The 12,866-nt window shown below is 42.4% G+C and overlaps 1 protein-coding gene across 2 annotated transcripts; it reads left to right on the plus strand.

Annotated features, from left to right (window-relative positions):
* Positions 1–80: 80 nt before the first annotated feature.
* On the plus strand, positions 81–11,317 carry IL22RA2 (interleukin 22 receptor subunit alpha 2). Of its 2 annotated transcripts, none has more exons than XM_056486999.1 (7): positions 81–2,107; positions 5,943–6,142; positions 7,135–7,285; positions 7,730–7,908; positions 9,174–9,343; positions 9,780–9,957; positions 11,046–11,317. In XM_056486999.1, exons 2-6 carry the CDS (start codon positions 6,031–6,033, stop codon positions 9,933–9,935), a joined length of 768 nt encoding a protein of 255 aa, XP_056342974.1. In that variant the 5' UTR covers positions 81–2,107; positions 5,943–6,030; the 3' UTR covers positions 9,936–9,957; positions 11,046–11,317. The 2 variants fall into 2 exon arrangements, with proteins under 2 accessions (XP_056342974.1, XP_056342973.1); XM_056486998.1 differs by lacking the exon at positions 81–2,107 and adding an exon at positions 2,121–5,639.
* Positions 11,318–12,866: the final 1,549 nt, after the last annotated feature.

Here is a 12,866-nt window from a genome sequence, read left to right on the forward strand (position 1 = left end):
TCTATTGAAAAATTATAGACAAGGATCAATTGGTCAAACCATTTGAATGGAATAATTGCTACAGAGTGAGAAAAGCTGGCCTTCCTTGCAACTTGTTACTGATCATTAGCAGTTTAAATGCTCACAGAAATCTATGTGTGATGTTTTAATTTCTGCTGTCCAGCCACAGCTTGAAAGAGGAAAAGCATTACAAGCAGAGCAAACCATGAGAAGGCAAACCAAAAGGCTCTGCCTGCCAGCCTGCTCTGTCCTGAAAAATTAATCCTGCAGTTGTCAAATCCTTTCAATGTGCACAGTGCAGCACTAAGATTATTGACTGATACAGATTTTTTTCTGTGCCAACATGATTTGCATAGCAAACTCAAAAACTTATATCCCTTCAAAAATACCCTTTCAAAGAGAGTAAATACAATCCTTTCAGACTGAAAATAGCAAAAAGAACAAAAATTAAAACACTTTGTTTTCTTTCTGGGCAAAACTGTTTTGTGTTATGTTTTGTGGCATATTTTGCAAGTTTGTAGCAGCTCAGTTAATTTTAGGAAGGATGGAGGGCATGTGCAGTTCCATTCCAGAAGCCAGGAGCTGTGTGTGCTGTAGTGTGCTTTCTGCTGCAAGGTTTGGTACAGTTGAGGCCTGTGATACATGTGATAAGTGTGAGATAAATTATAACAAGGAAGAAAAGGTTGCAAAATCTTGCCTGAATGGCTAGGGGGCAGTGGTAGCAAGGAGGTTGAGAGTATCTTTGCCATTTCTCAGTCCCTTCTTCCATGTGCTATCTTCCATCTCAGGTATCACTCTGGGCTTATATCAGCTTTTAATACAGTACAGATTCATACTCACCCCCCCAAATCTGAATAGAAATTGCAATAAAGTACTGTGAATTTGGATGGTGAATTATGAAGAATTGCTGGTGAATACTGAAGAATTGTAAATTGCTTCAGGGTGTGGAGCAAAGCTAGCAATTTGAGATACACCAAACTTAATTTAAGACAAAGAATACAAAACAAAGCCTTTTTGTCTTTAAGAATCACAGGGTGATCTTAATGGTTAAAACAGTCAAGTTGCATTAGGTTCGAAACTAACACCTCTGAGAAGTGTGAAAACCAGTTAAGTGTGAAGGGTCCTGTCCTGAAAAGCTCAGCACTGATTACTGAATGCTCAGAGACTATCCACGCAAGATCTTCAACACTGTTTATTAAGGAAAACAAAAAAGGCTTGTAAAACAACAGTCAATACACAAATACAGCAGGTATTTGAAGATGGTGGTGGTAAAAGATTATTTTAAAAATGGACTTTTTGGTCTAGAGTTCGCACTCCTTGGATGATGGAGAATGATACTGAGAATTCAAAAGACAATCACAGAACTGAACCACAGGCTAGAAAGTGTGATGCTTGCAAATTTCTCCTTGCAGAAGAGATAAGTGTAAGGCAGATTCTCTTTTTTCTTCCTTGTATTTATGTTTTCCCTTGGCCAGGGAAACCCCTTGAGCTTGCATCTTTCCAGGTTTTATTGCCCAAAGGAGCTACCAGAAGTGTTTGCTCCTTCTGCAGCCCAATTTTTGATGACAAATGTGGAGGCAGGCATCCCAGTTCTCCGTGTCTTTTCCCATGTGCAGGCCTGCCAACCCCTTGCCCTTCTTGTGTGATGTGCTGAGTCAGCCCAGTGCTGACTGGACAGGACTTTGTGGTCAGATGCAGAGGCTTTGAATCACTCCCTACAAGAAAAAATCAGTGTGTGGGTCATATCCTACCCACACTGCCAATACTTCAGGAGTTGCCTCAGCTGCCTCTGGTGGCAGGGTGTCAGAGAGCACTGGCACTATCAGAATTGAGCCTTTCTTTACTTTTGTAGGTGGATCAAGGAAGCATGAGCAATGTTTGTGATGTACCTCTCCAGTTTCATCTGTGGGTTCTGTTGGCTGAGGGAGCACTTGGCACCTTTACTGTGCTATGGAAATCACCTAGGAAAAACGGATGGATTCTAGAATCTCCAAGCTGGTATTTTTTTGTCTGCAGATAATTTGGTGAGGGATCCGCAACATAAAATTGTGTCTTAATATGCTTAAACAAGCTACAGCACTCCTTAGTGGTCTTCATGGCTTTACAGGTAAGAAAAATGGACATTTTAAAGGGAACTTGTTATTTAAATAAAAGACTTGGAGCTGTTTTGGGGTTTAGTATTAATTTCAGTTCCTAATGAATGTTAATGTTGGTTACTAACTTCCCGGTCAATTCAGTGTGTTGCACATTGTTACATAAATACTGCCTGTGCAAATGATGACTTGCTGCTTTTGAGCCTACTGCAGATCTTCATTTTTGATATGGTCAGAAGTCTCACTATGTAAATGCAGCTACAGTAGCACTGGAATTTCTAACTGCAGTCTTTAAAATGTTGACCCAAGCTCTTTAACAGTGAGAAAAGAAGTTTGTACCTGTGGGCAGGGAGCAGGGAAGGCACACACTGTGCAGTGAAAGTCTGCTTCCTCAGAAACTTCTCTGTAAGAACTTGTGGGATGTACGAGTCTCTTCTCTACAGAGCAGGGAAGAAAAATCCAAAAAGTCCCTCGTGCCTGAATGTAGGGGTTTTCCTTACTTTCATTTTAGTTTTTGTGTGTAGTGTAGTGATTCACTTTCCCAGTCCCCGCTGAGCTGGTGAAGGGCTGTCCTGCTGCCCATGACACACCAGAAGCTCCCTCCCCCAGAGGGAGCTGGATCCCTTCAGCCAGGAGAGGTGGCACTCGGGAGAGATCTAATTGCCAGCTATAGCCAGCTGTAGCGTTTGCAGAAATGGCAGACTTTTGTCTGAAGCTCCCAGTAAAATCACAAAAAACATCTCTCATAAATGCAGCAGAGGAATTCCACTGCAGCAGGAAACCCACATGAAAAGTGGTTAACTGTGGGATTAAATTGTTAGTAGCCCTGTGCTGAGGCTGGACTGGATGACCTCCAGAGGCCCCTCCCAAGAGAGGTTTTCCTCTGAGTCCACACTGGCTGTTTGGAAAAGACTGAAAACTGTGGCTCCAATTACGAACAGACTTTAGGTCTAGAGTAACATGAACCACTCACTTTTTCTATTTTTATGTGGAATGCCACACATTGAGAGAGAATTGCCTTGCCTCTGCCAGTTACTAGAAGTATTCTCTGTTTGCTTTGGGTATGCTTTCTTCATCCTCCCACATCCTCATCCAGGATGTAAGCAAAACCCACTCTCACATCCACTGCAAATACCAGAAAATCTGAAAAGCCACAGGTTGTGCTACAGTAGCAGTTTCGGGGTTACATTTTCTCCTCTTATGTATGGGAAACAACCCATTCAAGGGCAAAAGAAAAAAAAAAAAGAGAGTAACAAGGAGGTGGTCCTTTCAAATGAGGTGAGTCAAGCAGCTTTCGGCAAAAATGTACTTAACTTTTACCTCTGTAAATAGCAGTAATCCATCCTTAAGAGGAAGAAAGCTGTTTACCCAGCACTCAGATGGGTTTCTGTTCCAGCAATGGAAAAAAATTCTCATACTGATGGTTTTTTTTATGTTGGGTCACAAAAATATCAGTTCACAATGGTTGGATCAGAAAGATGCTGCAATGTAAGCTAGGATGAGCCAGTAGCATAACTACTTATGTGAATTCTGCTGGGCTCAGTAATAAATTTTATCTTTCCATTTCTTCATAAAGTACTGTTCAGAGTACCCTTAGTATTGTTTATAAAGTTCTCTATTTTAAATAGCATTGCAGTGTGCACCATCCTGTGCTCCTCAATAGTTTACAATCTAAAATGCACTAAATACACTATACACATACTCTATGAGACTCCAGACATATATGTATGTAATGCCTGCATGTGTGTGTGTGTGCAGCTGGTCATTCTTGGACTGTAGTGATTTTTGTCACACAAAGCACTGGGGCTGATGAGTAGCACAGTGTTGCAGCTGCTAATAACCTGCTGTTGGAATAGCAGCTGTTTCAAGGACAGCAGAAATTATGTGAAGAGTTACCGGTTACTGCAGATTGGCGAGCCTAGCTGCAGATAAAACACTCTGGGAGTGCAGTGCACAGGAAGCCCTGGGTTTCCTCATGTGACAGGCATTTCTTGCCCCATTTCACCACAGCCTTTTCCGAGCAAAACCCACTGGTGCCAGCAGGCTGGCCCTCAGCTCTGCTTTCTTAGGAGGAGCCTACATCAAAAGGAACCTTGACAAAGGTCCACACTTCAGCTCCTAGCAATGGGCTGCTTCCTGGGATATGGGAAGGTGTGTACAATTCAAGTAAACAAATACATGACCTGTGACGAAACACAGATGAATTGTCAGTCTGGTGATTGGTTTGTAAAAGTTCCCTATTCCCGTACTTGAGCCCATATAACATGATGAAATATTAATTGAATTTGGTGTGGGGAACTATTTAAAGGTCGCTGGATTTTGAAGGTGTGTTTGGGAAATGGATAGATAAAAAAACTACAGCCGGAGATAGACTTTCTGACTTCTGTCTTCATTTGGTGGGTTTTTTTTCTTCATTTTTTTTTCAGTTCTTTAATTCCCTTAATTGGTTTGACTAATTCATTATTTAAAGCTATACAGTTAGCATTTTACTATATATACTGGAGGTTTGGTGCTAGAATAATGAGGTATAGGTGATCAGCTGAACTGAGACCCTGTGCCCATCTATCTGACCAAGGTCAGCTTCTTGGCTAGATGTTGTTGAGTTTGTTCAATATAACTGGTGGCCTTTAAATAAGTTCATTTGAACCAGAACTTGCACTTTTTTTTTGACCTGAAAAGTCTTCTGTTTCCACGTTTCCCCAAAGTAAAGAAGATTTAATGACAATTTTTTTGCTTGCAGACAGATAGCCTTCACTCATTCATTCATGAGCCATTACTCATTTTATGGAAGTTGTTACACAGGGCTGCGCTGATCTTATAAAATTACCATTGTTCTCCTCTTGCTTATCGTCATGAGTTTGCAGAAAGAGATTGCATCCTGACTTTAGCTTAGCACTAGTGCACAAGCAGTGGAGTACCAGTGGGTGTCAGCATCGGGGAGTTTTTGGGGAGAGAGGAGTGAGGGGCAAGGCTAGAACACCACGTTCACCAGCAGCAGCCGAATTGTCTGAGCTTTCTATACATCCCAGGAACACAAAACTCCTCTCCCTCCAGGCAGACGTGCATGTGGCATTAAAACATTTACAAGCACAAAGTGAAATTTCTCCATCGGGGAGTGCCAGCGTCCCCAGCCCTGGAGTCAAGCTTGTAGGGATGGACATTTTGGGCGGGCAGGATCCAGAGGACAGCACTGACAAATGCCAATATTTGTGCAGGTAGTGTTGCAGCACACCTGCACCAGTTGAGGCATAGGATTCCAGGCAGTCTGAAAGTCCAACCCAGAGTGGCACTTTGGCCCCATGGGCTGGGCTTACCTTCCTAATCCCTGTCTGGAGACTGTCAGTCCTGCAACTTCCCCAGCTCCCAGCATCTCCTCCGCAGCCAGCATGGGGTGAATGTGCTGCCCCACAGCCAGAAGTGACTGCCCAGCCCCTCATTCCTCCAGTGACAGCCCCCTAGAGGATGCCCTGCCACCAGCACACCTGCAAACTCCATCTCTTGCTTTTGGCCCAGAGGCAGTCCATCAAACCAGAGCACATCTCATGGGTAGGTATTTTATATCTTTGGAACAAAATTTCTTGTGTTCTTCAGCTCTGAGCAGCTAGTGAGCTGAAAAAAAAAAAAAAAAAAAAAAAAAAAAATCTTAGCATGGCAAGCAAGAAAGCTTCTATGACAAATTTATGGGATAAAGCAATATTGGCAGACATCATCTGGGAATTAGTACCCTTAAAAAAAGGACCTTTTTCATAATGGCTTGGTTCATAATTAATTCCAAACTCTGCATGACCACAGCTGCCAAGAAAGAACAATTGCTCATGTTTAATTTAGAGCTACTCATATGTTTTCCAGCTAAATTAAAACAAAGCCAAACCGGGGAATTTGGACACTGAAAATAAGGGGAACTCTGGAGTGCTTAACAATTACTTCCTCATAAGACATGCCCAAAAGGAAGAGAGGTACTTTTCAGTCATGGAGCTCTCTCCTAAGCATGAGGAGGATCATGCTTTCCTTCCTCTGCTTAATGCACCTGCTTCAGGATGAGACAGCTTGTAAGTAAGGGCTTTTTGCTCTTCTCCTGTATGGGAGGGGATGGGAGGAAGGGGTTATTACTGCATTTTTGGATGAGTCAAGAAATCTCTGGATCCTTTGGTGGGTTTCAAAAGCCAGTCACTTTCAAATTAGTTTGTTATTTTGTCTTTCCAGGTTCTGAAATGCAGATAAAATGAACATGTTGTCCGTTAGATTTTTTTCATGGCTTTATTACCAGTTTCAGTTCAGCCAGTACAATCTTATCTGACTCTGTGCTATGCCAGGGTAAAAGCTGCTGTCATCTGGGTTGCAAAACCCACAAAATTATTAGGGTTTGAATGATTCATAGGGGTTGCTAACAGAATCTGTTATAAGTAGTAGTGCAGTTTGAAAAAAGATGATCTTGAAAATTGTCAGGCAGCTTCTCCAATGCTACAGACAGGTAAAGCAGTGAATTTCAGGTAGTTGTTTATTAGGCAGCAGCTGGTAATCATGACTGTGGAACAGCTAAAAGAGCTATAATCTCTTCAGGTTAAAGCTGAGTTGTGAAGTAAAGACAGAAAGAGCACTTGACTTTTAGGTATTGATGGGGCTTCTTACTGCAGACTCTGTGGATAGATCCAAAGAGTTTGTTTCCTAAGATGTGCATGAGGCACCTTTCACAGCAGCAAACTTATTAAGGAAAAATATACCAACAAACCAACTAGAAAAATAAAAAATAAAAATAAAAACAAAATAAGAACAAACAAACCCAAAACAAACAGCAAAAAAAAAACCACCTCCAAACACTCAGGCCACATAAAAGTATTCCTTTCATAGTTCAAAATGTATTTCTTTTGTAACTGCTTGATTCGTGACTTGGAAAGTTTTGAATGTGAGATCCTGGAGATTTAATTTCCCTGTGGTCTGCTAGTTGTGAAACTAAAGAGTCTGTAGCAATACCCTCTGATTCCAGTATGGAGGAGTGTGTCTGTGACAAACATGTTATGTTATCCTCCCTTCCTATCTGCAGCACTTCTAGTTTTGGACAACCAAGACCTGCAAGAATCCATTAAGCCACAGAAGGTAGAGTTCCATTCATTGAATTTCAACACCACTTTGCACTGGCAGCCTGGGTGGGCCAGAGAGGCCAGAGACACGCTCTACTTTGTGCAGTACAAAATGTAAGTACTGGGGCCTCCCGCTCTGCTGGGCACATCCAAATGGTTTGACAGGGTGCTCTCATTCCTTGGGAACAGCTATGTCCTGCTCTCAGTTGTTTTTGCCCTTATCAACCCCATAAGGTGCAGTCAAGCAGCATGAGGCTGGCAAGGAATAAGCACCTCCAGCCCTGCACTGCCATTGCACCAAGGATTTGAAGCAAAATGTAGTTTGCAGGGGACTCTGAAAGTCACTGGGTCCAGCCACCTGCCTCCAGCAGGTCTAGGTGGGTCAAGCTCTTCTGTAATAGAACATTTAAGGCATTTCAGTGCCTACCTTGCCCACAGCACTGCCTCAGGGTGCATTGCATGATTGAGAAAAGATTAAGGGCTGGTCTTCAGGGTCTGCTCCCATCCCTGGCACACAGGTGATGTGAAGCTCACATCCTTCCTCCTCTTTCTCCATAGGTATGGGCAGAGCACATGGCAAAACAAAGACGAGTGCTGGGGGATTTCAAGCCATGTCTGTGACCTAACACATGAGACCTCTGACATCCAGGAGCCTTACTACAGCAGGGTGAGAGCAGCCTTGGCTGGTGTCTATTCCAACTGGAGCCTCAGCTGCAGATTCACTCCTTGGCGAGAAAGTAAGTGCAAACATACACCTCCCCCAGGAAGGAATTTGTTCTCCAGAGGCACAGAATGCATCATTTCTGCTCACAACTTGCAAACATGAGTAATCCTTTTCTAGCCACGAAGTTGTATGTAAAGAAGTGAGTCAATGGCTCTCAGGTGAAGTTATGCCAAAGTAATTCTCCACACAACTGAAAGCCAAGTAATTATGGCTAAATAGCCATTGACCAGTAATTAGGAAATCAAAAGATCCCTTTAATACAACATCTTCCTCTGGGCATGGAAATACACAAACTATTTTCAGGCATTTTTGGAGCTGTTGGAAGGACAGGACTCAAGACAATAAAAAAGGAGGCAGTTTTTCTTTGGGGGGAGAAGAGAGAAGAGAGCTGTGTGGTGTGTGGCCACTATTCTTCTCACATTTATGTGTTATCCTGACTGCAAGAAAGGACATAGAAAGGACATGTGCAAGGCTTTGGGTTAGCACTGTCATTACAGTGCCACAGTATGCTAGAAATAGAGGACTGCCCAAACACTGGACAGTAGCAGTCTACCTACCAGTAAGTTCACCATGAACCAACCTGTTTTCCCCCACTGGTCAATGCAAAATCAAATTATCACAGTGGGTCACTTCACAGACCTGAAGTGCAAACTGCCTTGAGCCTCCTGCACAGATGAAACACAAGCTTTGACACAAAGCAGTGCCTGGCATCAAAACCAGAACATCTTGCCCTGTGCCACCTCCTCTTCCTGGAGAGATTAGTGTGGCAGCTGCTGCCCTGTGTCCCCCCATTCCTGATGCTGCACACACATGCATGCAGGCACTAGCTTGAAGCCTTAGCTGTGTTTAACCAAAGATTGCAAAGTATTTGAAAGTGATGAGGTAAACTGCATCCTTGGCAGTTTACTTGATGAAATGGTTTGAATGGATGTTTTGTGCAGTCCAAGCACAAAGACAAATGCAAGGGAAAAAGAAAATCAGGGCAATTTTGGAATTTTGCTCAACCAGTCATCACTTAACAACATCAGCTCTAAGGCATTTCAAAAAGTTTGGCTCAAAAATAGGTTTACAAACACAGGAAATGTCAGCTCCAAAATAAAAATAATTACACCAAATAAACATGACGAAGTAAGAATTTATGAAGTGTCACTTGAGGAGGAAATACAGCTTAATATATTGTTGGTAACATCAGCATTTGTTGAATGGACTCAAATTGCATTCTAGGAAATATTATTCATAACCTATAACTGTGTTTACAGCTTTGGTTTTTTTCCATAGCTATGATAGGACCTCCAATGGTAACTGTGGTTCATAGCAACAAATCCATAACAGTAAAGCTCCAGGCTCCACGTTCTCCTTATAAAAGGAAGAGAGGCAGCAAAATACCAATGACAAATTACTATGATCTGCTGTACCAAGTCTTCATAATTAACAACTTTCTAGATGAGGTAAGAGTACATTCAGATATGAACCCTTTTCCACTGAAAAGCCAGAAAAGTGTGGGCACACCATACTTGTTTTACTGTTGAAACAATCTTCTGGGATTGTGAGAGCAGCAATGGCTGTGCAAGTGTTTGAAATCAACGTGGGCTTATTTTTCAGAAATTGCATTCTATTGAATTGAGTTGTAATCCCTCCCTTTATTATTTTCCATCAACTTAATACTTCATAATCTATAACCTGGATTAAAAAATTGGGACAGGAGAGGAATTAGGGGGGAGGGAATTTTCTTTAAAAAGCATAAATATTAAACATCATAAACAATAATGCTGTTGAGTTTGTGTAAGTCCACGTGCATCCTCTGTTCTCACCAAACTTTACTCACAGACACACTTGCTAGGGAAATGTGCTTGACTGACTCTTTTTTCTCCACTCTGTGTGAAGCAACACAGGGTCCTGGTGTATGAAGGGAAAGAGAAGGTTATTAAAATACAAGATTTGAGGCCTGGAGTCAGCTACTGCATCGTGGCCAAAATGTACATGCCAATGCTGGACCACAGCAGTGCCTACAGCAGCAGGCAATGCACAGTGCTGCACTGACAGGCTGGCACCCCTGAGGCAGGTGAGTACTGGCTGAAACTGGAGGTGACTCTGGAAGTCAAGATCTATCCCCTCACCAAAGGCAGATGCTCTCCAAAAGTAGAGAAAATGTGTGTCATAAAAACTGCCATCCCATGTGACATTAGTTGGAATACTTACATAATCTCAGATGCACACCAGGTAAGAATGATAAAGCCAAGGGAATTAAAAGAATGGGATGGATAATTATTTGCATGCTGGCACTGCCCTCAGAAATATCTGCCTCTTCCCTTTCTTTAAACAGTTGTACATAGTATAGTTAAACAGTTATACATTGCATGGCTTTCATCTTTTTTTTCTCTCAAGTAATAATTAATTAGAAAAATAAGTGACTTCCAACTTTATTAACATGCAATTCTCCTGCAAGTTCTGCCAGCCTTTTCTGCTCAGAAATTGATCTGATGGATTAATTGAAATTAGCCTGTCCCCTTTTTTCATGATCACTCTTCAGTGTAATGTTTTAAAAATAAATGAGTTATCAAATGTCGTGAGTTGGGTCAAAAATGTAAGAATTATCTCCACTAACTGATCTGAAAAATCTGGTTTTTTATTTACATAAATCACTAGACTATTGTCACGTGTCATATGCCTAGCCAAAAGATTTGCTATCAATCCTGCCTTGCAGGTGTGAAGGCACGGAGAGTACAAAGACCTAACCCAAACTTGACTTCACTGGAACTGGCCTTAGCAAGCTCAGATTTGGGGTAACAGAGGAAAACTGGGAAAGCATCATCTTTAGCTGGGCTTCTGTTCTCAGATCTGTACCCTGAAACCATAGAACTTTTCCTTTGTTCTGCTTCATAAGACACATATTATTTGTGTCTCATGGTTTTAGTCAGTGGCTTTAGGGTAAGGAGGGAGTCACATTCTAGTGGACTTTCCCGCCTTTTTTTTTGCTTTTGTTTTTCTTTTTTTCTTTTCCTGTACTGTAAAGAGCTAGAGTTCCAAACAACTTGCAGAGGAACAGGACAGATGCAGGTGAATGGCATATGTTGAAAATCAGTTCAGCTTAATGCCACCCAGTTTAAATGCCCATGCCAGCAGCAATCCTCTTTCTCTTCCCCATTCCAGGGATAATGGCAGAAGATGCCTTCCATCACAGGTCCAGCTGTAAATCAACATCTGCTGTCTATGTCTGGAATGCATACTTGGATACTTTTTAAACTAACCTTTGCTGCATTAAATTATTTGGTTCATTACAATCATTTTATACCTGAAGGTCAAGAATTCTTTGTATGTCTCGTATTACAATTTATGATGGTATATATTTGCATTTTCAAAGGAAACAGACTTGTAATACAAAAATAAAAGCATGGAAAAAGTCTTTGTGGAAATATTCTTAAGATTGCCTCTGGGAGTTTTGTATTTTAAGTCTTGAAATTAAGATACAATCTATAAAATAGAAGTTTCAGATATTTTATGTTTTCTACAACAGAAAATGAAAAAAGCATCCTTTCTTTAAAATAAGAAATGTGGAATACAGGAGTAATTCCATGCTCACAGTGTCTTCATAGTACCCCCAACATAGTATTTCTGACAGTGAAAGTAGCATGTGATTAGCCAGGAATACATGTAAACTAAAACATGAAAGGTCCTCTCTCCCATTAGTGAAAGACAATGAATGAAACAGATGAAACAGAGCTGTGGGGAAGCAGCTGATAGACCAGGAGGCTGTGCTGTCCTCCAGTGGGACCTTGATAGGCTGGAAAATTGTGTGGAGAGAAACTTAATGAGGTTCAATAAGGCCAAGTGTAGGGTCCTGCAGCTGGGGAGGAATAACCCAAGTACCAGCTGAGGCTGGGGACTAGAGAGCAGCTTGGCAGAGAAGAACCTGGGACTCTTGGTGGATGCCCATGAGCTGGCAGTGCCCTTGTGGCCAGGAGGGCCAGTGGTATCCTGGGGTGCACTGGGGAGAGTGTGGCCAGCAGGTCAAGGGAGATAACCTGACCTGACCCTCGACTCAGCCCTGCTGAGGCCACACCTGGAGTGCTGTGCCCACTTCTGGGCTCCTCAGTATAAGAAAGACATGGCTGACATCAGGACTGGAGGGGGGCCAGTGGGGAACCACAAGGATGGTGAGGGTCCTGGAGCATCTCTTTTGTGAGAAGCATCCAAGGGAGTTGGGTCTGTTAGTCTGGAGAAGACAAGACAGAAGGGATCTCATTAATGCATGTAAATATCTCAAAGGTGGGTGCCAAGAGGATGGTGCCAGACTGTTTTCAGTGGTGCCCAGAGACAAGAAGAGGAGCAATGGCCATAGGCTAAAACACAAGAACTTTCACCTCAATCTGAGGGAAAGCTTCCCTACATTGAGGGTGGCAAAGCACTGAAAGAGGCTGCCCAGGGAGGACATGGAGCTTTCCTCTCTAGAGACATTCTAACCCACCAGGACAAGTTCCTGTGTCACCTCTAGGTAGCCCTGTCTGGGCAGGGAGTGATGAATTGAATGATTTCCAGAGGTCCCTTTCAGAGCTAAAAATTCTGTGATTCTGTGGTCTCTGTTTTAACCATTTCACAGTAAATGGTGACTGAATGCTGATCATTACCTGTTATTTCTAATGATTTTAGCCCTTAGTCATACAAAGGAAAAAATTGCTTGGGCAAGGTTTGGGTAGTGGCTCACTAAGCCACACCAGGAGGGAGAGGTGAAACAGCTTTTGCAGACCTGCAGGGTCTGTATGCAATGAGAATATTGGTACTTAACCATGTTCTGTTATTGCAGATTAAATGAGAGGAGGTGAGAGTGGCCCAGACACAAAAGAGCAATCCCTGGGAAAAATGGAGGTCCCAGCTACATAATCACTGTCCACTTTTCCCTTAATTCACTTGCACAAAGGCAGATCAATTCAGTTTCAGGAACAGACCTTGAGTTCTCTCAAGCCACATCCAAAT

This window comes from Oenanthe melanoleuca, chromosome 3 (assembly GCF_029582105.1).
Source record: "Oenanthe melanoleuca isolate GR-GAL-2019-014 chromosome 3, OMel1.0, whole genome shotgun sequence".
NCBI classification, from domain to species: Eukaryota; Metazoa; Chordata; class Aves; order Passeriformes; family Muscicapidae; genus Oenanthe; species Oenanthe melanoleuca.

What these genes read in the sequence shown, in the direction of transcription:
- IL22RA2 (XM_056486999.1), top strand. Translation starts at nt 6,031, where the DNA reads ATGCCCAAAAGGAAGAGAGGTACTTTTCAGTCATGGAGCTCTCTCCTA. An exon ending in GCTTCAGGATGAGACAGCTT is followed by an intron (nt 6,143 to 7,134) that starts GTAAGTAAGGGC and finishes TCCTATCTGCAG; the next exon opens with CACTTCTAGTTTTGGACAAC. An exon ending in ATTCACTCCTTGGCGAGAAA is followed by an intron (nt 7,909 to 9,173) that starts GTAAGTGCAAAC and finishes TTTTTTCCATAG; the next exon opens with CTATGATAGGACCTCCAATG.